At 52.7% G+C, this 25752-nt stretch overlaps 1 protein-coding gene and 1 long non-coding RNA gene across 10 annotated transcripts in view; both read left to right on the top strand.

Annotated features, from left to right (window-relative positions):
* Nucleotides 1–435: 435 nt before the first annotated feature.
* On the top strand, nucleotides 436–5773 carry LOC118609958. The gene is made up of 2 exons (XR_004953526.1): nucleotides 436–4240; nucleotides 5041–5773. It is a non-coding gene; the product is annotated as an uncharacterized LOC118609958 (long non-coding RNA).
* A 2758-nt stretch (nucleotides 5774–8531) lies between these two features.
* The window catches only part of STX16 (syntaxin 16), a 31107-nt gene continuing 13886 nt past the window's right edge, over nucleotides 8532–25752 (top strand). For 2 of the 9 annotated variants that reach the window (XR_004953525.1, XM_036229229.1), the window contains exons 1-6: nucleotides 8532–9559; nucleotides 17192–17203; nucleotides 22994–23101; nucleotides 23497–23637; nucleotides 24399–24564; nucleotides 25491–25582. Coding sequence is in view for 6 of the 9 variants with exons in the window: in XM_036229229.1 (XP_036085122.1) it covers nucleotides 9428–9559; nucleotides 17192–17203; nucleotides 22994–23101; nucleotides 23497–23637; nucleotides 24399–24564; nucleotides 25491–25582 (651 nt within the window). In the remaining 3 variants the exon portion in view is untranslated. The remainder of the gene's footprint in view (nucleotides 9560–17191; nucleotides 17204–22993; nucleotides 23102–23496; nucleotides 23638–24398; nucleotides 24565–25490; nucleotides 25583–25752) is intronic. The other 7 variants (XR_004953524.1, XM_036229228.1, XR_001594423.2 and 4 more) reach the window with 5 other exon arrangements.

The raw sequence follows: 25752 nt of genomic DNA, 5'->3' as shown, positions 1-25752 counted from the left end.
GGGGTGTTCGCGCCTCGACTCTCCCGCGCCTTGTCTGTCTCTGACTCTCCAGCACCGTTCACAGTGACCCGCACCCAGTAGGCATGCAATAAATGTTTGTGAGCGGAGTGAACATCAAGACTAAACCCGCGACTTTCAAGGAACTGCCAATCTCGCTCCGCCCTAATTTGCTCGGGCGGCAGCGCCCACCCCGCTCAGCGCTCAGCGGGGCCGCATCCCTGGCCTCGGCCGCCTCGCTCCGCGTCCTGATGCTTCAGTTTCGCTCACGCTGGCCCCGGCTTCCTGAAGCCCCTTCCCGTCTCTCAGGGCACGAGGCTTCCTCCGCCTTCTGCGCGAGGGGCGCGTTCTCTGAAATAGCAATCTCTCCCTTTCCTGAACTGCCACTGCCTGTAGAGTCGCTTCGGCATATTTTTCAAGCTCCATTGCTCAGTAATTGTTTCCCGTCTGTTGGTTCTGTGTCCCCAGCTAGACTGCGAGTTCTTTGAGAGCAGAGCGTCTCACGCACCTCCAGCGTCGCTCGCAGCGCTGAACACGGTAGCTGTTCAATCCTTCCGTATTGGTAAAGCCACTGGTTCCTTCATCAGTTGAGTCGGATCCGACCGATTGCTGGAAATTGTCCTCAGGGCCCAAGGCGGCACTGAGCATCATGGTCCTGACAATCTTTCTAGTGGGCGTCGACGCACGTCCAGACGTCTGCACGCCCCGGCTCTTTGCTAGGCCTGTACCACACTGAGCTCCAAGCGGGCCTTCTGCAAGATTGGCTCCAGGTAACACGAAGTTTCTTCACTCTGCAGGCTCCAGGAACCTGAGAAAGTCTCTCCCGTGGAAGTCCCACAGAGCACACAGCCTGCTTCCCTGGCTCTTTGGGAGAAATGGAGCCCCCAGAGAGAAGCAAATGAGCTTCACCCAGACCCCACGTCCAGCCATATTTCCAGAGATAATTTGACACAAGTCCGACTCAATCAACCTTTATTTCCATCAAAAAGACAGGAAACAGGCTGTCGATCCCATCGGGGTAGAGTAGTTACGTCACATCTAATGGAGCTAAAGGAAACATTTAACTAGGTGTGCAACAGAACTTTGGAAGGGGGGAAAAAGAGAGAAAGACGGTATTGGAGACATGCGTTTATCACTGACAATCCAACCTTGAGGCTCGAATTGATTCAGACCGCCAGCTAAGGATGAGCTGGCCTTTCAAAGAGAGCAGGACCGGCGCCAACCGGAGATGCGGCATTCGGCTGGATGTTTCTTTCTCTGTCCTTGGTTTATGCAACCTTCTCATTAGCCCAGATCCCCCTCAAGGCACCTGGGCTTATGGATGACTCCTGCTTACAGGGGGTGGGCCCTAAGGACATCTACCTGGGCTTCGCTTGGCTCAGCTCAGCCTCACGAATCTCACACCTCAAACCGTGGGCTTGGGTTGCAAAACAACGATCCATCTCCCCACTGTAATGAGCTGTAAGATGCCTCCCCGGCCCTTGCTGATTCTGGTGGGCTCACCCCACTTACTGCTCACAACAGGGATGCTCAGAGGTCTTCATCTGGTCATGTCTAATTGAGGGAACGATTCCTCGGGCAGACGCTGGAGACTCAGCGATGAGGGGGCCAGCGCCTGCCCTCCCCGTCCTCCTCGTCCGGTGGAGGAGACGGGAAAACAGATCAATACAAGACAGGGTGGCATGTCCCGTAGGCCACGAATGAACAGGGTGCTTTGCGCTCCCAGATGCAAAAGTGACCGACGTCTCCTGGGGAGATGGGGAGGGGCTTGCCGGTGACATCTGAGCGTGATCTTGAAAGGTGAGTGAGGGCTTTCTAGGAGGAAGGGGTGAGAGTGGAGGAAAGTACTCAAAGTAGAAGATATCAAATGCCCAAAGGGATAGAAACAGTAAGTGTGGGGTGCGCCAATGACCCACGAGGTCACAGGCCTAGGATCCTTTGGGGATGGGGCTGGCTCCAGAGGCCATGGGCACCTCAGGCTTTCTGAGGCAAAGCTAAGGAGGGGAGTATTTTTTCCCAGCAGGCAGCAGAATAACAAAGCAGGCGTCTAATCTAGATTGATCTTTCTAGAAAAGCGATGGTTTTGAGGACGTCCCGCACTGGGCACCGGCCCTGGCGTTGTTGAGAGCAGGTGGGCGGGGCCAGTGGACCGGCGGAGGGGGTGTGAGCGGCAAGGGCTGCATTCGGGAGGCAGCATTTTCTGCACGCTGGTCGCGAATGGCGTATTGGCTCAGGCACAGCAGGGCTAGGATGGCAGATGACGCCAAGGGCTCTGTCTAGGGGGACTCGACGAGTGGCGATGCCACCAATAAAGATCAGGAACAGAGGAGGCGGTGCACGCCACGGTGGGAGGCCGGTGGTTCGCCGTGGGACGTGCTGTGCCGTCGGAGGTCAGAAACCCACGTGGGGTGCGCGGAGCGAGAGGCGAGGCCGAGGGGGGCCTTCGTGGAGACAGCCTAGGGGCAGGCGGCGCCTGAAACCGCGGGCCGGTGCAGAGTGAGACAAGAGAAGCAACGGAAAAACACCGGGGGCAAATCAGCATTTGGGGGCCGGGCCACACGGAGGTGGCAAGTGAGGCGACCCAGTCACGACCAAAGTCCCAGAGGCTGGAGGAGGGGGTTTCAAGGACAGGCAGATGGCGCCATGTACGGGGCACAGAGCAAGGATTGAAAACCAGCCTAAGGCAGAGGTCTGCTGCATCCGAACACCCAGCATCCCTTTTCTTGGGTCCCACGAAATAACTCGCAGTGCACTTCGTTTGGGTGTCTGGGACGCTGCCACCCTCCCCCTCCTCAGCCCACAAGTGGTTATGTGACTCAGGCCTGACCACGCGGGTGATCACAACTCTCCGGCCACAGCTTAGGGTTTAAGGATGAAAATCAATGCGAGACAGGCCAGTGAGTGTCAGTTCTAGGACTTGCGTTGAAGCCACTAGCAAAGAAGAGCCTTCGCCCCCTGGGGGCTGTGATGGGTGAGAGGCCCAGGCAGAGCTTCCGAACGTCGATCTGACACCTGCCGGGAGAGCCAGCCCGAGCACGGCCCCCACGCGGGGGAAGAGCCGAGAGACCAAGACGCCGGTCAGTATCGTTCGCCCTCTGCGTCCAGCTATGCCTAGATTTCTTTCCGTTATTTGGGCAACACATTTGCTTTTACGCTTATGCTGATCCGACTGGGTTTTGTCACTTGTGATCGAAGGTGTCCTGGTCCACACGAGGCCACACGGCTATCGAGAAGCCGAGGGTTACAAGACGGGCATCTGGGAAAGACTCAAGTCCGGCTCTGCCCTTGCACCGCACGCAGAACACCAGGTCCGCAGTTACGGCCATAGGGGGAAAAAAAAAAGCCTAGAAGCGGATGAGCTGGCTGTGTCAGCAAGAAAACACAAAGCCGGCCTTTGTGTTTCCCAAGGGTTGAGTCATACGGGCCAGCCCTGGCTTGGCACAGCAACCTATTGTCCCCGCCAAGGGAGTCAGGCGAGAAGGGAAGGCTGATTTATTTGAGTGCACATGTGTCAACGACATCCTTAAACAAACAACAACAGCAACAACAACAACAAAAGTCGGGGTGCAGGAGACGTGCTTCGCTGGCATGAGCTGTCGTCGAAGAGGTCTCTCGATCTCGGACCCGAAAACCCGAAGCCACGAGGCGAGGTTTTGTTTGAGTCTTGACATTGACCGGGCATGGGCGCGTGGTATTATGGGCCAGGGCCATGGACGAGGCGGGGGGACTACTTTGTACGGGGTGGTCTGAGACCTGGGTCGCGAGAAGGGGCCAATTGCATGAAGGTCCTAGGGAACCGTTAGCACTAAGGTTCGAGGAACAGCGAGGGGGCCAGGGAGTCTGAGACGCGGCGAGCAGCGGGGGACAGGGGACCGCCGTCCTCTCTGTCTGCGCTGCCCACTTAGGGCCTCGGCCATCTGGCGTGCTCTGGTGCCGCCTAGATTTAATCTCATCTTTCCATCTATCGATCCAGCCATTCCTCGGTTCCACAAACACATATTGCACCAGGTGGCAGGCGGCACTGAGGAATTGATCACCGAGCAGAAGGGGGAAGACCCATGATCTAGGAAGAGAAAACCACACGAGCCAAGGCCTGGGAAGGAAAAACTCACCGCTCGTGTGCATGGGACCTGCTGGGAAGGGCTTTGAGTGCCTGGCCGCCGTCCCTGGGGATGCTCCGCTGTGTCGGGAGAACGGAATATTACCTGCAAAACACCAGGAAATGCTGATACACGAAAAAACAGTTAATGACATTCATGATTTTGGGGTGAATCTGATGGTCTTATACTGTGTTCTAATACAGCCAAGTGGTAGCAGGGACCAAAAGCTTCAGAAAAAGGCTTAAGGAAAAGGGAGGGGAGAAACACTCAAAATGGAGACTATTCCATCAATTAGCTTAATTTTTTTTCTGCCAACCAAGGAAAGACCATCATTAGTTACTGTTAGTCGCGGCCCAGCGTGGAGAGCCCCTGCTTTCTGAGGGGGGCTGCAGGCGTAGGCCAGAGGGAGCTGTTTCGGGGCCTCGGTCCGGCAGTGACATGATGAGATTTGCACTTGGGAAAGGTCCCTGTGGCTGCAGGGCAGAGGGTGCTTGCAGGGGGAGAGAGGGTGGCTAGCAGGGGGGCCGCTGGGGAAACACACGAGATGAGAGCCAGTGCTCAGGCGGAGGGCGCGGAGGCTAGCGGGGCTGGGCGCAGCCACCGCCAGATCTTCAGAAATGCCCGCTGAATTGAATTATCTGGTAAAAAAAAAAAAAAAAAAAACCCTAATGGAGCCTGGATGACACAAAGCGGCTGCCTCCCGCTGCAGCCTCCTGCTTGGGAGAGGCATCAGGCCGAAGACGGAGCTGGGGAGGTGCCTGGGGTTGGAAGTACTCGAGGTTTTGAGGGAGATATTTGGGGAGATAGAACACGAAGCTCCTGTTTCCTAAACCTGGCCAGAATCTGCCCATTATGTCAGATTTGTGCAAATGAGACATTTCTTAAGCTCGGGGGGCTTCTGCTGCTCATCTCGGTAAATGAACGACTGTCTGTCTTTCGATAGGCGCTGGAAAGGCCAAAGTTCAAAGGGGTCCGGTGGCGGCTGTTTAAGTCCCTTGTCTGCAGGAGAGCACACCGTAGACACGTCTGGATTCCCAGGCCACAGAACAAGAATCTCGAAAATGTGCTTGGAGAGGCCCGGTTCCCATCACCGTGCTCTACCCTTTGGAGGACGTGAGCTCTGTGTCAGCAAAGACGGCCGTGGAATAAATCACGTTGCCCATTCCTGGAGCACTTACTACGTGCCGGGCCCCAGGGAGGGCTTCCGCAGCCCGATCTCATCTAAACTTCCTCACCCAAGGGGGCGAGTCTCACACCGCTGACCCATCCTGTCGGACCGCTGACCCCGTCAGCACTCGAAATATTCTTCCGTGCCTGCCATCGGCCTCCTTCGTCAGGGAAGTCCGTGTTTATGGTTCCTTTCTGCACTGATTAAGATGACAAGAAGACAATGAAACACTTGTCTCCAAAAGTGACTCCTTTTGGAACCGCTGGCAAAATGTTAGAAAGTGGGTACGAAGCCCAAGAAACAGGACACCCAGGCTCTGAGCTTGGGGAGTATTACAGAATCCTATCCCAGGCCAAGAATGAGTCACAATGAAAGCTTTTAAAATATAAAACCATCAACCTAGATTTCAATTCCAAGGAAACACATACTTGGCCATGAGGGAATGCTTAAAAAAAAAAAAAAATCAGGCTTAAGCCACTTGACAGGAAAATAAAACAGCCAAGGAACATTCAAATGTAATGATTTACATCCTCCCCCCTCCCGTCGCCTCCCTTCCAATATGGGTCAGGGCGGACGCGGCCGGATCTCGGCCAGGGTGCACGTCCTGCCGGGCCGCCCCGCTTTTCACTCAACACCGTTTCACGCGCACGATCCTGAGCCGGGTTTGAGCGGCACGGCGCTACGCCCATCTATCTCATGGCTCGCTTGTCTTTTCCCTGTGCTTGAGCTCTTGGTTTGCTTGGGGTGGCTGTGTCGGGAATATGAGGATTTTTCTTCCATTATTTATGTGTGCAGGCACTGTCCGTTTCTCTCGAAGAAATGGAAGCTTGATTGATTTCCTACACGTAGGAAGGAGATTGCCCCACAATGAATATTTAAGACTGACCAGGAAGGGCGACCACCATCTGCTAAAACACCAGCCGAAGCATTGCTTTCCCAGGGAAGGGAAAGAATGAGGAACCATCCTATATAATATTTGCTCAGCACCCGATAGTTTATTAAAGGTTTTTCACTTATATCATTTGATCTTCACAATAGCGCCAGAGAGGGAGACAGGGCACGGATTACAAGGATTATTAAAAACCCGCATTTTTTCTTTCTTAACAGATAAGAGCTATAAAAGCTTAAAGTCACTTGAGGGAGGTGGCAGAGCTTGGGGACTAAATCGCCCATCTCTAATTCATTCATACACATATTTTAAAACCATTTATCCGGAGCCTATTCCTAGCCAGAGGAAATGGCAGTGGGTACACAGATGAATAAAACACGGTCTCGGCGTAGGAGGACGATCACGTTCCGGCCCCCGGGAGAGAGCCGGCAGAAGTAAACAAGTCCCTGCTTTCCAAGGTGATGAACGCTCACGAGAAAGAACAGAGTGCGACCACATTTCTAATCTGATGTTCTTACGAAGACCAGCTCTGTTGTTATTTACAATATCTGTCCTCCGAAGGAAGGGGGGAGTAGGGAGCCTTCCTGTGTCACTGTGGGGATCAGACACGGTGTGGGGCAGATTGCTCTCCCTCGTTGGGCTCGCTGTGCCTGTTTCTCAGGGCGCTGAGCTGAGCCGGGGCGGGGGGAGGGGTCCACACACAGGCTCCCCGAATTTCCCGCCACGAGCTAACTCGGGGTGTCTGCCTTCAGAGCAGCACCTTCATCCCGCCGCAGCCTCCACGCGGGGAGGCGGGCTGCTCACTGTCTGCAGCTACACGCGGCGACGAGACGCGCTGCGAGGTTTTGTGTCGCTGGGGCCGGGTCCAGGCCCGGGAACGCGCGAGCGAGCGCCCTCCCTCGCCCGCCGCCCCGGCCCTGGAAGCCACAGCCCCCTCCTCGAAATGTTCGCGGCCCCCACCGCCTCCGCCGCCCGGCTCCCTGGCGCTCCCATTTCTAGTTTTCATTTTATACATTTTGATGAATTCCCCAACGGTATCTTTTAACATTTGTTGCACGACTGACGCAGAGAAACATTCTCCTTTGGAAAAGATTGTGTGTGTGTGTGCGCGCGCCTCTGTGTGTGTGTGTGTGTGTGTGTGTGTGTGTGTGTGTGCGCGCGCGCGCGCGCGCGCCATTCGGCCGAGCCGGTTCCCGACCCCCGCGCCCGGGGCCCCTCCGTGGGCGCCGACCCGGCTTCGTGCCGCTCGCCCCGCTTTGCAAGCCCAGCGCTCAGCGCGCGGGAAACGCTCGGAAAGGCACGCGTGTGTGTGAAGTTTGTGCCCGGCAGGAGCACGGGCAGGGCCGGGGGCCCGCTCCCGGCTTTGGGGGCGACATTCCTTTGTTAGGATCTCAGTCCCGAGCCCGGCCAGGCGGCCCCGCGGTGGTCTCCGCTCGCCCGGGTCGGGGAGTCCGGCCCTGCCCGAGCCCGTGGCCCTGGAGAGGCGCGGCCGCCTGGCCCCGCGACCCCAGGTCGCTCCCAGCTGGGGCCCCGGGTCGGACGTCCGGCGGGGCTCGGGCCTCGCTCGCGGGGCGGCCGCCCGGGCCCTGCTCGCCGCGCTCGGGCTCGGGCGGCTGGAGCCTAGCGCGGCCCTGCGGAGCCGCTGCCCGCAGGCCGCCGTCCGCGGCCCCAGGCGGCGTGTCGGGGTCGCCGGCCGCCACCCTCCACCCCCCAGCCCGGCCCGATCGCGGGAAAGCGGGGGGCACGGGCCAGGCCTAGCACGCTGGCGCGCGGGCCCTCTCAGTAGGAAAAAGTTGGGGTGGGGGGCTGTCAGAAGTTTTGGGGAACTTCTCCACTTGAGATTCCGCAACCCTGCAGTGCCCCCTACAGAAAGCGGCGGCCGGGGAGGGCGGGCGCCCCCCACGACCCTCGACTGTGGGCGGCGGCGGGGCCCAGGCGGCTTGGAGCGCTAGCTAAGCTCTAGCTGTTGCTTTTGCCTTTTTTTTTTTTTTTTTCCCCTCCTTGTTGTTTTTCAGATACATCTTTTTTTAGAATTGGAAAAAAAAAAAAAAAAAAAAAGCGAGCGCGAGCCGCTGCCTGCAGTGGAGCGTGCTCGGCCTCCAGAGGCAGTCGTCTCCAACTTTTCCTCTCCCGCCCCGAGCCCGCGCGCGCCTCCAACTTCGGCCCTGCGGGAGCCCACGTTTGCCTGCCGCTCGCCTCCACTCTAATGTGCGCGCCCAGGCCGCTGGCAGCCGCTTGCAGCTTGGGGGCCGCGCTCGCGAGGCGCAGGCCTGAGCGCTCGCCGTTCCCAGGGCCGGGGCCCAGTTGTGGAAGGGGAACCCAGGCGCCCAGGCAGCACCCCGGGAGAGGGCGGAGCGCGCTGCTGTGCCCCGGGGCAGGGCGGCAGGGAGCTCCCGCGCCCGGAACGTTGCGAGCAAGGCTTGCTAACGTCGCAGGGGGGCACCCGCGAGAGACGGACAGGAAGAGGGCCAGGGGGGACGCCAGAACCCGGGACCACAGTACGGAAACGGCCCGGGCTGAGCTGCAGGCAGATCCGGGGATGGAGGGAGCCGGAGAAGAGGCGTGAGGAGGCCGGGAAGGCAGGCCCCGCTGCCCTCCTGGAGGCCGGCAGCCTGCCGTGGCAGTGGACGAGCAGGCTGCCCAGAAAGGGACAGGCAGGGGTCAGGAGGTCGGGCCTGGGCCTTAGCAGGCTCAGACGAGGCCCAAGAAGGGAGCACAGGCACCCTGGAGATCAGGGCCCAAGCCTGGCTCTGGCTGTCCAAGGGGGCCCCAGGCCAGGCCCCTAGTGGGGAAACTGAGTCAGGGCCCAGCCTCACGGTTCTGCCCAGACGCGTGTGAGCCAAGTTAGGGGTAGGGGGCCAAGACCCTTGAAGGTCTCCGAGACTAAGGCGGGTAGGGGGCTTCAGGGCCTCCCAGTCCAGAGCTGGATTGGAGAGTTAGACGCTTGTAGATCCACGGTGGGATTGGGGTGGGGTCTCTGGAACGTTCGCTAGCTAGCCAAGGATTGGGGGGATTTAAGTGCTTAGAGATCGAAGGCAGGTCTTGGGTAGGGGGAGTCAGACAATTGGAAAGCCTAGGTGGTTATTTGAGGAGGGGTCTTTGCGCTTGGCAAAGCGCAGAGCTGCGCCTGTCCTGCTCGAGGTCCGAGGCCTCGTCAAGAGAAGCTTCTGTGAAGGGTGGGCCGTCTAGGCCAGGCCAAGAGAAAGAAAGTGAACAAATCTGGAATATAAGTGGGCGGGGGGCCCCTGAGAGGGGGGTCACAAAGGGTGAGACATGGCCACCAGGCGTTTAACCGACGCTTTCTTGTTGTTGCGGAATAATTCCATCCAAAACCGGCAGCTGTTAGCCGAGCAAGTGAGTAGTCACATCACCTCCAGCCCTCTGCATTCACGTAGCATTGCTGCGGTGAGTCTCCCGGCGGCCTCTCCGACACACGCACCGTGTGCACTGCGGCTCTGCCTGTCTGTCTGTCTCTGTCTGTCTCTCTGTTTAAAAAAAAAAAAAAAAAAAGAGGTTCATAATAGGGAAACGCGAGGGCTCTTGGCCAGGGTCCTGAGGCATCTATAACCCTAGATGGGGGAAAGACGAGGCCCCTACTCCACCTCTGTCTTGCTCTCTCTCCTCACTTCCGCAACCCTCCCAGTCTCCCCCCTCGCTCCCCCCCTTCCCCCCCCAGTCGTCACTGCACGACAATCCGCCTCCAACTTACATACGTTTTAGCACTAAGATTTGGAAGCGTGGAGGCTTTCCGAAGCCTTTTTGTTTTGTTTCGTTTAACCCCCCCCCCTCCACTCCCCCTTCTGGGCCTCACTTTGGTTCTAAGGGCTGCGCTGCAAGATTGCAGACCCAAATCCTGTTAAACGAGCGGCACCCTCCCCCAAACGAGGGAAGAGTTTTGTGTGTTTGTGTGTTTTCCCCCCTCTCTCCGCGGCCCTCTGTGCGGCCGTGTCCCCTAGGAATCGTTGCTTCACTGTTTTTCCTGGGGGCTCATGTTTGTGAGACTGTAAGGTGCTGGGTTCTTCGTTTTCCATTTCCCAGACAGGAAATTAAGCTTTTCCCTCCATTCGAACTTAAAAAAAAAAAAAAGCCCTCCCCCAAAATGTGCGTTTATGAAAATGAACTCCTAAATAGCATTTTTTTTTCTTTTTTCATTTAGCCCAGAGGTGGAATCTTTTATAGGGAGGGCTGGAAAGATGACTGATGTTTTCCTGTTTGTTTTTGATGAGGGCCACTTTCCCTTTCTGAGCCTCAGTTTTCTGCTTTGTTGAATAAAGGGGGACAAAGGGGGGGGTCTGGATGATCTGTATGAGACAACGATGGTTAGCTTTGTAATCTCTTAAATGGAAAAGTGAACTAATGAAACTAGTTTGTAGTGGGGGCTCCTGGCTATAGACAGGGCAGGCTTGGATAGAAGCAGCCCTAAAGGAAGGGGAAATAGGGAATAAAGTCATCCCAGATTCTTGGGGATTTTACTGGAAACACACAGCTTTGGGACTCTCACACTTCGCCTCTTAGGGGGTTGTCTTGCCTTTTAATTTTTGTTCTTACTGACTTTAAATGCTTCAGAAAAAAAATGATGCCATGTGTCTTAATTATTGACAGACTGTCTACTGAGACAGCGTTTCCTTTTTGTAAATCTCCAGTGGAAACTGTCTTTGGCCATATTGCTCCTATAGGAGAGCTGTTCTATGCCGTGTGAGCAGTTTTAGGAATAAAATCACGTATGCTCAGATAAAAAAAAAATCATAGAAAATAGGGATGGTGTGTTTAGGTTTTTATTTACTAAAGATTTTGAAGGATTTTTTTTGCATTTGTAAACCGAAAGAAATGGTATTATACTGAAATAAGTGTAAAATGGAAATGGGCTGATACCAGTGCTAATTGTGAAAAGAATATTCTGAAATAAGACAAGAATTAGAGAGTGGAAATTGAATGAATAAAATTCCACATTGGAACTTGAGTTTTGTTAAAGAAGGTGTAAACATTGCATGTTCCTTAAATGGCTTGATTTTGCACTACCTATGCTACCTCGTGAGTTAAAAAAAAAAACAAAAAACTAAAATTCACATTAATGTTTCTAAGGTATCAGTTTTAATAAACTGAAAAACATTGTTTGCTTTTAAATTTTTGTAAGGTTCAAAGCAGCCTGAAACGATGGGTAACATGAGAAGTTCTTTTTATTAATCATTAGGTCAGACAGTTTTAAAACCTAGTGTCTGAGACGGGCAGCATTTAAAAAGTGCAACTTTAACTCAAAGCGATTTTTAAATGGTTTTCTAGGTCAATTAAAAATATATAAGCTAAGTCAAATAATTAAGAAATAGCTAAAGTACACAATTTGGAAAAATAGGTTATGTTAAAATGTATAGATATATTTAGGTAACAGGCAATTTCTTGAAAATAGATTTCTAAAACTGAACTACATGTCTAAGTCAGAACATTAAAAAGTATTTACTGTACGTTATGCCGTTTAAAATGTTGGTACCTACATCAGTCTGACCAATTAATGCCTTTCAGATGATTAGGAGCCATCAGATTATTTTAAATACTTTTGTATTCAATTCAGACTATCTAAAAAATAGATTTTGCAATTAAACAAAAATGGTTTGCCTCTGTTAGAATTAAAAAGAAAACACATTTATATATTTGTGTGCATTAAAAAACACGTGGCATGTCATAAATTTCTGAAGTGTGTAAGGGTGAACTAGACCTTCAGTTTGCTTACAGTCAATCCTTCAGAAATGATTTCTACACACACACACCATCCAACGTTGCACGATGTTACACAACTAAGTGGAGGTACAGTTTTTTCAACTTTTCTGGAAGTTGGAAAAATGATACAGACGTTTGGGGGAAAAAACCCTTGTCTAACACAGTTTTTGAAAACTTGATTGAATAACTCATGCAATGTTTTTCACTGCATATCTAGCTCATAAAAATTTTAAAACCTCATTTTTGACTTATAAATTTCAAAACCATTTAGCAAATCAAATAAAACTGTAGCTGTCAAATTTGAATATGGGCTGGGTTTTAGGTGATACTAAGAAATGATTAGTTAATTAAACTAGTTAATTAATTTAATTAGTTAATTTTGTTAGAGAGGTGTGAAATGTCAGAATATCACTTCATATTCTTACTCCCTCTCCGATAAAAAATAAGGCAAAGTGTTACTAATTGTTAAGTGTAGTGATGAATTTGTAGGGAGATTCTGTACTTTTGTGCATACTTTTCTGTACGTTTAAAAAGTTGTAAATAAAAACAAAATATATACATGTCATGTTAAAAACATAAGCAGAACAATTAAAAGGAGACAATTGGTAAATAATTGTCTAACATTCAGGTAATAAAAAGGAGGTAACTGAACATTAGAGTTTAACTTCATTTAAAAAATTACAACTTGCAGTTTTTAGTTCCTAGTTAGAAGAAAAAGCTGTGGGAGTTTATTTTGTTGTGTGTATTTGTTATCTCACACACAACTGAGAATAAATGATATCTAAAATAGAAGTTGTTTTTGGTTTTTGTTTTTTAGCTTTAAACCTAAATTGTCACATCTTTATTTAAGGAAGAAGCTGTGGAAATTGGTTGTAAAGTGGTGTGTGTGTGTGTGTGTGTATTCGCACAACTTGAAATTAAGCACACCTAAAGTCATTCAAAAAATTTAAATGTGCATTTTCTGCATCCTAGTTTGCGGGGAAAACTGGAAGTTGGTGATGAGGGGGTCGGTCAGGGTGCCTGTACAGCGCGCTAAAAACAGGTTTGTGCAGCACTCAGGGAAACAGGTCACAGCTAAATAGGAATTTCAGGACGATCTGCAGTGACAGAACATTCCAAAAGTCCTAAGGGCCAGAAGGGACCTAAAGGTCATTCGACCCAACACCCCCGGCTGTGACAAACCCCTGTGTCCGCCTGCCTTGAGCACGTTCTGGGGTGGCGGGAGGAAATGCCAGCAGCACATGCCAGCAGCCGTCCCCGCCACCTTCTGCGCTACCCAAACCGTCTCTGCCTGTGCTAACCCCAGCCGCGTCTGGGTCTTGCGTCCTGTGGCCCTAGCTCCGGCTCTGACCCTTAGGGTCTCCGACACAGGAAGCCTCTTCTGCACGGTGACCCTGTGCCTTCTTGTCCCTGGAGCTTTCTTCAGCTCAGCTGCCGGCTCACACCGGCTCAGACAGTGAAGTTCAGTTTCTTGCCTCTGAATGAAATCCAGTTTTTGTGTCCCTTTTTGAAATTAAGCACCGAGAACTGAACAGAATTCTATTTGTGTTCTAGTTTTGTTAATATTAGTGAAACTAATTGTTAAAAACCCTGGGGTTTGATTTTTAGCCTGTCAGCAGAGTGCAGTTGTTGGGATTTCTCCTTCGTTCGGTTCTGGCCTCAGTTTTGGATGCACAGTCAGGGTCGTGCCTCAGGGCAGCAGGAGATAAAGGAGAGCATCAGACTCTTGAGTCTGGGGGCTGAGGGCACAGTCTCACCCCGAGGCTGCCTCGGAATGTGCATTTAGGCCAGCTTTGACTCTTTCTGGACATCTCGTGCCTTTTTTTTTTTCTTTTTCTTTTTTGGTAAATTGAGGGGTTTGAGTTGGGTGTTTCCTAGGGGCCCTAAGAATTCCACAATACTTTCTAAATTCTGTTTTGATACCTAGTTTCTCCTGACCAAGGCACACAGCCTCAGCTTTGCATTTGCAAAGGAGAAATGCAGTCAACAGCCCTGCCGTGCCCGGTAGCCCAGTGGTACCGGCAGAAACCCTTCGAAGCACCCGATGCCGTGTAAATGTGGTTTTGACATCGTATCAGCCAGCAGCAGGTGTGAGGGCAGCACGTCATTCAGGCAGTTACAGGCAGCTTAGCTTTGAGAATCCGAAGTGAATTTACAAAGTTAAATAATCAATAAAAATGTGTAGTCTCGAATGAATGGAAGGCCGGTGCTGAGTTGCTGTCCCCATCCGATGAGGTGCTGTGTGACTTCCGTGATCTCCTGCAACGATCCGATAGAGGGCTTGGAGCTACCTTGTTAGTGTTTATTTCCTGATCTAGTTTCTGCTCTAAAATAATGTATAATTTATAAATGGAAGCTAGAGTTAATTGGTCTTAGATTAGTTCGAAACTAACACATTATTTTTAATAAAACGTGGTGTGCTTGGGGGGGGGGGGGGAAGAAACTAGGGATTAGTTATGTTTAAAAGAAACCTGAGGTCCTTTTTCAGTCGTGACTGTAATATCAGCTAAGATTTATTGAGCGTTTACTACGTGCTTGGCACTGGGCTAAGCCCTTTCCACACACGGCCTCATTCTGTCCTCTCGGAGCCCTGTCAAACAGGCTTTGTTTTTCTCATGATACGGATCAAGGAAACTGAGGTTTAGAGGAGTTTGGAAACATGCCCAGCGACACCCACCTCGGTGGGGTGGGAACGCGGGCCCTCGCGGACCTGGGGGCGCCACAGCACTCAGCAGGCCGGGTGCCTTTCCGGGGCTTGTGCCGCAGGTCTAGAAAGGTCAAGGACCTGTTGTTCCTTACCGACAGGATGGCATCTCTCTCTGTCTCACTTCACAGCCATACATTGTTCATTTTAACTTGCATTTGAAGGGTTATAAGTTTTAGTCCAGGCTGAGTCTGTTGGAAAATTAGTTCTCTGCCTTTAGAATCCAAGTATGAAATCATTGTATATTTCTCTTTAGATCTATTTGCTTTTCTGCTTCTAAAGATTCCATTTGAGCAGTGAGGCTTACTCGAGAATAAGGGTACTTTGTTGGATAAAAGTGAAGCAAACTTTTATTTTGGCAGTAACGGAAATAAAGTAAATATCACTATAGCATAGACCTGTATTTCCAACTCATTTTACTCAACTTTTCCAGACATCCTGAGTAAACACAGATGGGTTTCCACTTATTTTTTCAGTTTTATGTAGAAAGTTCTTTAGACTATAAATTCCACATGCCACTTGGAGTTTTCAGTATTTGCTTGATTGCATGCCATTGGCAGGTCAGAAACCTAGATTTAGACGTTATAAAGATTTAGAAGGTGATGATGTGGAGCAACATATTTTCATTTGGCTGTAGTTTGGGTTTTCCTGATGGAAATTCTAAATGTTTTAATTCAGGTCTTGACAGAATTTTCTGGAATTTGGTGGCAGGGGGGATTTTGAAAGCCTTCTGTTTTTAAATAGCAAAATCGGGTGGGGAGGGGGTTCTTAAAACAGATGACCTGAGTTTAATTCCCGACGTGGAGCGGTGCTAGCTGCCTGGTAATTCCCTGGTAATTCCCTGCATTGTTAATAAAATCGCAGAGGCTGGGGAGAGGCCTGAACACCTGGGCCTGTCCCTGTCCCAGCCATTAACAGGCTCTGTGACCCCAGGGAAGTGGATTTACACATTCTGAAGCTTGTTTTTCTTATTTGTAAAAATAACGTCTAGCTTGTGATTCCGATTCCACCCCTTATCAACTAGTCATTGTAGAAACCAGAAGATCGGGGGGATGTGCTTGGTTACCGGCCCGAGAGGCCAGGCCAGGCCGGTGTGCGGGGAGAAGCAAGCGTGGTTTGCAGTGATACTCTGTTCAAAGCTCAGATGCCAAGGAGCCACCGCAGGCGGCAATGTGCACCTGAGATACCAGAGCCAGGGGTCCGCCTGGTGTCTTGCTTTACTAATAAAAACACCCCAGTGATTTCTTGCTGAAAATGTTAAGCTCTTAGAAAATAAAAACATTTTCTCTCCTTTTTAAAGTAAAAGGTAATTACATCAGACTTCCATTTGATACCGTCTTCTCTGTTAATATCTTTCAGCACTATAGTCACAATGGTGCATATATAAATCCAGCTCTCCTTTGCTCTCCTAGCAGATTGTAGAGAGGATGAAGAGGACTTTCAGCTTTCTCTAATGTCAGCTAATTGAATTTTTACATGGAGGAATGTTTGTTTGATTACATTTTTATTGCTGTCATTGTTTAATAATGTTTTGGCCCTAATAGACCGGTTTAATTTACACTATTAATTTTTAAATAAGGAAGTTATGTTTTTTTTTATTTTCTAAATTTACTGCTCAGCATAAAACAATCAACACAGTGAACTATTGAAACTCACCACTAATTATTTCAGTGATCAATACTGTAAAAAAAAAAAAACAAAACACCTTGTTGTGTAGATTATCTATCATTAGTAAGTGTCTGTTCAGAAGAGAGTTCCCCGTGGATCTAAAAAAGAACCTTCAGTTTTAAATTGAAACTTAATCCTCTGGCTGCCGTGGCTTTTTCCTGCTACTCCTTAAAAAAATCCCTCTCCTTGTCTGTCTGTCTGATTTTGTTGACTTGCTTTTGTAATAAATAGCTTTAGGAATAACCGTGTGCTTTCTAGACTGACAGTAACGTATGCCAAGCAAAGGGGAAGTGTTTCCTTCGCCACCTGTGTCTGACTCCCGGGGAGAGAGCTGTCTCGGCTCGCTCACGGCCACGGAGAAGGCCGTGGCTGCGGTAGTGAACTTGTAGAGCCCGCGCACGTGTGGGCAATGCAGTGTTACCCGGACACATTCACAGACACTTTCTGTGGGTCCTTCATTTTCTAAGTTTGCTGCATTTGCCAGACCGATTTACATGTTAAAATATACATTTATTTGACATGGTAAAATTACATTTCAGCTTTGCTCTCCTTTTATCTTCCTAAAGGAAACTTAGAATATTATATGTGTAGTTGATATTTATGAAACAGATTAGCATTCCATTTTAGTGCAGCTAAAGCAAGTGTGTTTTATTTGTTTCTATTGTTTTAATTTTTATAACTATTGTTTGTTTTCTATCATTTCCAAAACAATCACAGTAAATAAAAATAAAAAACATGTTGTAGCTTTTTTTTTTTTTAAAAAAAGGAAGAAGCATGAGGGGGAGGGATTTTAAATGCCTTGGTTAAGGGGTCTTTATTTTTAGTCAACTTTAGAGTTACTTAAAATCTCGATGTCCTCTCAACTGACCATACCTTATCTGTCTGTCCCCATCATGCTTTCTTGTCGCCGTCCCTAACTGGATGGGACTCATGGACACAACATATCTCTTCAGGAGCTGGATGAGGTATAGTGTTTTGAATATTTTTGTCCGATCATAAAATGATGCGTGTTTTTCTGAAGTCTTTGGTCATACATAAAATGCCTCCAGGGCTCACCCGCAGTTTAGCGTTTGCTTGGATTGCTTATAATCGCTGTGTCTAACAGTTCAATGCTTAGGTTCATTGACCATTTCCACACAGGTGAGTGGGTGACTTAGGGACGGGTTTGGGAACGTCCCTTACTGCCCTTGGGGGAGCAGCTCACCCTGGAAGCAGCGCCGGGCGAACGTTGCCTTGAGTGTGACTGTCGCCAGGCTGTCCCTAGGCTGCGTGTGTGTAAGTGCCTTGACTTCCCAGAAGGGTGCAGCGAGGTGGCTCAGGTGGAGTGTGAAGGTCGCGCTGTCTGCCACAGCCCCCAAGGGCGTGGGCGGAAGGCCACCCCGCCTGCGAGGGGGCTTTAGGGGCCCTGCTAGGGACGAGACAGTGACCCTCCGTGCCCGCCGAGCGGATCAGGCTTGGCGCCCTCTCTGCCCCCTGCCCAGCGGCGCCTTCGCGCGTTCTCACCGCCGATGGGCGACTGATTCGTCCGGAAGATGGAGCAAGCCCATGTCCCCAGCACTTCATTCCCGCGGCACCAGTGCAGGAGTTGAGGAGGAAGGAGCTCGAACCGTGATTGTTGACTGTGTATGTTTCTCTTTCCATTTCCGCGGCGAGGGGGTGAAAATATTTTTCCTGAGTAATTTTAAAGAGTAGTTGTTGGGGGGGGGGGCGTTGTTTGTTTTCATTTGTTTTGATTTAGAAGTATGGCAGTGGGGAGCCTGGGGGACTGTCTTCACAGCTAGTACCTGTAAGTCGTAGAAACCTCAGCCAGCTGATAACCGCAGAGGAGGGACGGGGACAAGCGGCCGGCACACGGAGGGCGCGGTGGCCCCCGACGGCGCCCGTGGGTGCCACGCTTCTCTTCCTTTTTTCTTCCTTTTCTTTCTTTTTCTTTTTAAAAAACAGCTCATTCGGGCTCGCGTGTACCCAGACGTTTTCCGAAGCGGGACGCGGGCCGTTGCCAGCGGCGCCTCCCGGGAGCGCGCGTCCTCGCGCTTGCGCACTCTCTCCTTGGAGCGGGTACATAGTTGCAAGCCATGTGCGTGTATTGCTTTTGTCATGAAAAAACAATTAGTATTTCCAAACGAGCCCTGAGCCAGTAGCTCAGCGGGCCAGGTGCCGTGGCCGTGGCCGGGCGAGGGGCCCGGGGCCGGCGACAAGCCATCCCGCCCCCGCACAGCAGCGCCGAGCGGCTCCGGGTGCAGCGGAAGCGGTGGCATTGCTCGCAACGCAGAAGGCGCGAGGGCTGGGGGCTCCGAGGGCCTCGTGGGGTAGGTGCGACCCCCCCCCCAGCAGTTTGGAAATGTGGCCCCAAAAAGGGAGTGTTTGGTGGGGGAGGAGAGAGGACAACAGCGCCCTGAGGCTGGAGAACCATTTGGGTACCTTGTGCATGACGGCGCGTCGCGGCCGCGGGGTCCGCAGTGTGACCGCGCCCTCCTGGGCAGCAGGTGCTCTCAGCTGGCCAGCCCTGGAGGGCCCAGCAGACCTTGAGCTCTCCCTGTTCCTCGCCGCTGGGTGTTTAAGGGGGTCTCCCCGTGCTGTTAGCTGAGACCCCGCGTGGGGATCCACTCCGTCCGCCCGCGGCACAGTCCACGTGCCGTTGGAATCTCCGGGTTCCTGGTCCGGCTTCCATCCGGGTCTGCGCAGCCACCTCGCCCCTGAGGAGGTCACTGGCCCGTCCTGTCCCTTGCCCCAAACCATTCTCTGTTTTATGAATTAGCTTCCAGGTTTGTACATGAGGCTTCATTTACTCCGCTCATTCATTCGTCCTGTTTATTTTGACCCGTTCGGCTCCCAGCAGCCGTGTGTTTGTTACCGGGTGCCTGTCCTGAGCCACGAGCTGGGTGCTGTGGGCGCTGGTGGCGGGACCTCACTTGGCCAGGGCTGCAGGAAGGCTTCCCCCCACCCGGTGCCCTCTGGGAATAGGGAAAGTGACCGCCCGCTCCCGGCGAGGCCCGGGCCAACCCTGCGGTTGGTCCCTGGGAGTGAGTCGTTCTCCCTAGACCAACCCGAGGGTCCGCGTCCTGGGGACCAGCCTGCATTCTCCCAGAGGTGCTGCACCACTCGCCACCAGTCACCCGCCAGAGAAGGGACCGGCCCTCTCGTTCTCTGCTCCGATCTAGTCCCCTCCTGGGGCAGTCCTCCCCCAGGTCGTTGGTCTTTTAAAATCCAAAATAGGAAGGGTTAAAAAATCACGAAGAGTGAATGTCGAGCTCCCAAACCACATGGCTTGGAGAGGGCAGGGGGAAACGGTGGGGACACGGTGGGCCATGGGCCGGGCTCACAGCCACCGAGGGAGGGTAGCTCCGGGAGGGTCTCGGCGCCCGGCCGGGCCTCGGCATCCGTGATCTTAAAGCGGGGAGCATCCCCTCTGCAGGCCCGATGTTGCCCCGGAAAGGTGAGGTCGGGGAGGGCAGCTGTCGCTCCCCACCTGCTTTTTCTGAGGGTGTCCAATCCCAGTCGAGGAGACAGGAGAATCCATCAAACTAGCAGCCTTTGCCCCCGGGTGGTGCGGTCTCGGATTTTTTTATTTCTATATTTTTTGCACATTCCAAAGGTGTCTCTTTTGGACAGTGTTTCGTAATCAGAAAAAGCCAACACCTTTGAAGCTATCCCGGACTGACAGGGCTGGGCGCCGACACCCCACGGCTTCTCACCCACGCGTCACGCGCGCAGGAAACGAATGAGGAGCATGAAACGTCGGGGACGTTTGTCCACTCCCTCCCGCAAGGATCTGAGATTTCTTAAGCCTCGCTGTCACGAGCGGGGTCATCGCGCCTTCGGAGCCCAGGGAGTCACGCTCTGTGGTCTGACGTCGTTCATGCTCCCGGATCGTCCCAGGTGGAGGCGCGAGTCACCAGGCTGCCATCCCCTGCGTCCCTTCTGGACTTTCACAATGATCATTGCCGCGGACGGTCCCGAGTGGCCAGCGCTGTTTCTGATTGGCAGTGCGTTATGGCTGAACATCGTTTATATTTTTTTTAGATGGGGGATGTGTCCGATTTTTCTAATCTCTACAGAAGCTTTGTCACTTTCTTAGTCATACAGTTCACCAAATCAACCTTCTCATAAAGGCAGGGTTTTATGAGAAGGCTGTATGTTTGGAACAGCAAAATTTATGAGAGAAAGAGGTGGGGGGAGGCACCGAGGGAGGGAGGAGGGAGGGAGAGAGAGACAGAGACAGACAGAGACAGACAGTGAGAGAGCGAGAGTCTCTTCTTTGTAGTCTCTTCGTTCCCTCTCTGGAGTGTGCAGTCCCAAAGGATCAGCTGTTCTGTCTTATCAGCCAGACAGTATGTGGGGAAACCAGATGGGCTGGTCCCTGTCCCCTCCCGCAGGGGCAGGTGCTTACCGGAGGGTGTTCTCCCTGATTTTGGTTCATGTGCGCTTTTTCTTGGGGGAGGGGAGGCACATCTATTGTGTAAAATCAACACAGCTTAGAAGAGTCGAATTCATTTCAACTGGCTTTTCAAAATACGCAATTTAAAATTTCTCATTGGTTTCAGATAAATTGATGCTAATTACTATGCAGATGAATTTAGATAAATACCATCTCCATCTTTTTTAGTTTACTGTATGTTTGTAAAAAGTAAAAACAGTGCAAAATAAGATTATGAGTTTAAAAACTATACATCAAACCAATTATCACTCTTACTCTGTTGAAACGCAGCGTGGTGATCACACACAGTGGGTCAGGTGAGGACCGGGCAGCGCGGAGAAGGCGCTTAGCGGCTTTCGGTTTCGCTTTGCATAAACGGCTGGAGGTTCAGGTTCAAGTCCTGCCCCAGGCAGCAGCTCTGCCCAGCACCTGCCGCGTAGCTGGCAGCTGCCGGGAGCTGGACGTGTGCCGTGTTCCCTGTGCCTTGGTCAGTGTGCCCTCCACGGAGTCACAGCTCTTGGCGTCTCGGGAGCAGGGCCCTGAGGGACGAGCAGCTCTGCCTCTCCACGTCGGTGCCCGCCGTGTGCGGATGAGGTGGGTGCCTTGTCCCTGCAGCCGCACGCGGCCGGCGAGGGGGGCCGCGTCTTGCTGACGCTACGTGGTGAGGAGCGGGTATGGACCGCGGACCGTGGTGTGCGTCGTCGTTCCAATCCGAGGGCCCGTCGTCCTGATTGGTCTTAGCAAGTTGAGTGGTGTTTCCTGGGCCTGCCAGAGTGATTGGCAGCTTGTGGAGCGGACCTGGACTCGGCCATCCTAGGTTTTATTTAATCTGTCACTAATAACTTTGTGACCTTGGGCAAGGGACTTAATCTTTCTGAGTTTTACTTTCTTCATGTATAGATTGGAATAATAGTTCCTAGTTCACCTAGTTTTCGTGAGGATTAAATCATGAAAAGAACGTACAGTTGTCAGTGAACTCCTCAGGTGGCAGTGGGTGAGGACGAGCACGTTGGGCTCGGAGCCCCAGACAGTGCAGGTCGGCCGGCACCCCGCTCTGTTCGAACCGCCGGGGGGCCTGTCGAGCCCACGTGGCAGCGGACTTGATCACCACCCGCAGGTGCTTGTGGAGCGGTGACGGGGCTCCGGCCCCTTCGGGGTGGTCTTGCAAGATGTGCTCCCCGAATGCACGGACTGCCCCGAGGAGCGGGGGCAGGACCACAGCAGGGGCAGCGGGGGGAGCAGCGCGGGACCCTGGTTGCCTCTAAGACTTAGCTGTAGCCTCCGTGTTCAGAATTTAGGGCATGTTACTCAAAGATTTCCTTTAATTTAGGTTTCTTCTTAAGTGATATTTTCTCCCCTTCATTTGTGGATTTAAAATTTTTGCCTTGTTCCTTTATTGTTAGGAAAGCAGGCGTGTGCTGGATGAATGAAAAGTAAACTTAGGTAAATGCAAGGAAGCGGAGGAAGCAATGTAAACTCCTGGTTTTGCAGGATGATTTAGCAAATTTGCCAAGTATCACCTATAAAGGACTTTTATGTGCTGTTTTCCATTGTTATTTTGATCATCATTTGGATCTTTTGAAACTAGTGGTTGGACATTCAGAGCTGTGGCGGGCCCCTCCGCACTCCGGCCCCCTGCTCACTGCCTCCGGGCAGGAGAACAGCACGATCGAGCCCCAGACCACAGCCCGCACCCCCATCCGAGGCGGTGTGTTATGCAGGTAAAATAAACAAGAACCACGGTGTCACTTCGGAATAAGCGAAACTGTCGCCTGTGGGTATTTAACCGAAGAAAGGAAATGACAGTGTGAGATGACAGTGAGATTTTAAGGCTCGCCTTTGCCAAGTGGTGGGTAATTTACTCACCGTTTAAGCAGTTCTTTCCCACATTTTAACACATGGTTAATGATCTTGTGACTCAGTTAACTGGATCATTTCAAAATAAGCCAAACGTGTGTAAGTGAACCTTGCTGCTATTGAGAATTGTGGATTCCATTTGTCACCTGGTATTTTTTTCTTAACGTTTGTCTGACCACGGTAATGCCATTCGGTCACAGTGCTCAGAGGTCTTTCTCGTAAGGGTCTTTTACTGGCTTTTTCATTACATTTATGCAGCCAGGTCAAGTCAAATTCATGTTCGCTGCTTTGTCCGAGGAAGTTACGAGCTGGCGGGTGAGAGGCCCGGAAGCCAGGCCGAGTCGCAGCGTCGGAGCGAGTTCGTGCCGCGGGCATCTCCGCCTCCGCCTGCCTCGGGGGGCGGCGCTCCGGGGGCGCTGAGCGTGTGCTTCTCTACCGCGAGTTCGAGTGACTTTTGTGACGTCCCTTTCTTTCCCCGTAGCTCGCGGATGACCGCATGGCTCTGGTGTCGGGCATTAGCTTAGACCCAGAAGCCGCGATCGGCGTGGCGAAACGGGCCCCTCCGAAGTGGGTGGACGGCGTGGAGGAGGTACGTGGAGCGCCGGCTTCTCGCCCTCCGGTCTGTGTCAGTCATGACGGCACCGACGCGTTCTAGGGGATTCCCCATGGGAACTGGTTCGGCTGCCCCCGAATGCACGTCCCAGGAAAAGCTTAGCTTTCGATTTACTCAGTTTGCACACGAGGGGAGCGTGTGTGTGCACGTGCGTGAGCGCTTCGGCTTAGTGGTAGCTAAGAAATTGAACCGGAGAAAGAAAACAAGCTGTGTAAGAGGGAAGGGGGTGTCTGCATTGGGGGCTGCGCGCGCGCCTGCCCGCCCGCCGCCCGGCCGAGGCCGGAGCCCGCACCGCACGTGCCGCGGGTCCTCCCGGAGGCGGGCCGGTGCCGGGCCGGCGCCAGCACAGCGGGCCGGTGTCCTGCCTTCAGATCCGGTACGACGTGGGCCGCATTAGACAGAAGATGAAGGAGTTGGCCGTCCTTCACGACCAGCACCTGAACAGGCCCACGCTGGATGACAGCAGCGAGCAAGAGCACGCCATCGAGATCACCACCCAGGAGGTCACCCAGGTGAGGCGGGCTCCGGGCGGCCTGCCCACAAGCAGCTCAGAGGCCACACTGTGCCACAGCCCCAAACCAGATGGCAGGGCAGCCTAGAGCCCCCCTGCCCAGCCCGAGGCTCGCAGGGGGGCGGCAGGGGGTGGCAGCCACGCTTCCCGGGGCGTGGGGACAGTATTCAGTTGGTCGATACTACTGTGGATTGGTTTTAAAAATTAAACCTGGAGCTTTACTGAGTTCAGCCGTTTGATTTTAAAGTGTACGACTCTATCGTACACCTGCTTTTAAACATTGTGTTGAAAGTGGCCCTCGTAACCGAGAAGGCTGGGAGCTGTCTCCCTAGACAGCATATTAGTGTCCCGAGGCATTTCCCGTAAAAGCCGCATGGCTAGTGTTTAAGCGTCAGGGTTTCCACATTGTGCTTGTTTCTGTCCCCTGGGCGCTGGAGCGAAGGGGCGAGGTGTGGACGGTGCCCCGGGGCCTCGGCGCGTTAGGCGCCTGGTCCTCAGCGCTGTGACAACCGCGTGACTCTCAGTTAATCCCTGGGACTCCAGCGTTCCTGCCTGCAGAGTGGGGGCAGTGATCAGACGTGAGAGGGTGCAGGCGGCCGGTCACGGCACGTCTCACGCCGGGGCAGACCTGGCTCAGGCTGCCACGTGCCCGCTGAGCCGCAGCTTGCGGTGCCCCGTGCCCGTCGTGTGAACAGGCTTGGTGCGTCCGCCTGGGCTCGCTGGGGCTCCTCGCGGCCCCGGCTGAGCCCGGCCTGTCGTCAGCTCTTCCACAGGTGCCAGCGGGCGGTGCAGGCGCTGCCCAGCCGGGCCCGCAGGGCCTGCTCGGCGCAGGAGGAGCGGCTGCTGCGCAACGTGGTGGCCTCGCTCGCCCAGGCCCTGCAGGAGCTGTCCGCCGGCTTCCGGCACGCGCAGTCTGGCTACCTGCGACGTGAGTGACCGCCCCAGCCTCCCGGCCCCGCACGCTGCTCTCTGGCCGCTCAGGCTCCAGTTCGTCTTGTCCCTGTCCTCGTTGGTTTTCGAGCTCCCCTACCCCCTGTGAAATCGTGCACAGTGGAGACAGAGGCTGAGGACGGGACCCAACGGTTCACGCCTGAGACCAGGAGGCCGCTCTTCAGGCTCCGAGAAATTGGCGCGCAGGCCAGCGTTTCAAAGCCTGTAGCTTTCTAGATGTTGGGGGGCCGGGCGGCTAGTAAGTAGGTAAAAGCAGTCGTAATCCCATTAAAGCTTGTATTTTCATCACAACCAAGTATCTGAGAGTCGGGGGACCCTCCCTGGGGTGCAGCCCCGCCCCCACACAGTAGTGCAGAGTCGGGCACAGCTGCGCCCTGACCGCCCTGCGGGCTGGTTTTCCCTTTGTCGCCATTGCTGTCGGCAGCGTTCCCACGCGCCCCAGGAAAACCAGTGCTCCCTCCAGCAACGGGCACGTTTGCGTTTTAATGTTACGACGTCTAAAATTTGATTTACGGCCATTTGGAATTCTTACTAGAGATGCTTCTAGAGCAAAATATTGATTTTTAAAAAATGTTTTTTAACAGCAGTTAGAGGCAATGTTTCTGCTTCACTTAGAGATTCTCAGATGGTTTTAAGCGTCATTTTGTCATTCACTTGGTATCAAATGAATTGTACACATTTACACTGTCATTTTGTCTTGAATACCCCGAAATGTTTGCACATTGTTGTGCGTTTATAATCTTTTACTCCTCTACCTCCGTTGGAGATAGGCTTCTTGTAAAGCTGCTAAGAATATCTCTGTTTTGACTGTTGAGTTTTAACCCAGATTTCCCCGTTTTAATGGTGGAAGAGTGCCCAGGAGGGCTTACGTATTTGAGTAAAGTGAATTCCCATCTATGATAGGCGTGAAGAATCGAGAGGAAAGAGCCCAGCATTTTTTCGATACGTCGGTGCCCCTGATGGACGATGGAGACGACCGTGCGCTCTACGACCGGGTACGTGGAGGCGCCACACGGGCGTCTGCCGCTCCGTCCCGCCCCGCTCTGCCCGCTGCTCGTCCAGTGCTGGCAGCCGGACCGGCGCGGCCCGACCCGCGAGTCACCACACCGCCTGTGCAGCGGGCGGAAGGCCCCGCCTGGGGGCCATGCCCCGTCTTCCCTTCCAA

This window comes from Rousettus aegyptiacus, unplaced genomic scaffold (genome assembly GCF_014176215.1).
Source record: "Rousettus aegyptiacus isolate mRouAeg1 unplaced genomic scaffold, mRouAeg1.p scaffold_m13_p_12, whole genome shotgun sequence".
In the NCBI taxonomy this organism is placed as follows: domain Eukaryota; kingdom Metazoa; phylum Chordata; class Mammalia; order Chiroptera; family Pteropodidae; genus Rousettus; species Rousettus aegyptiacus.
The sequence above is the reverse complement of the archived record's forward strand: the minus strand, read 5'-3'. Positions and strand labels throughout refer to the sequence as shown.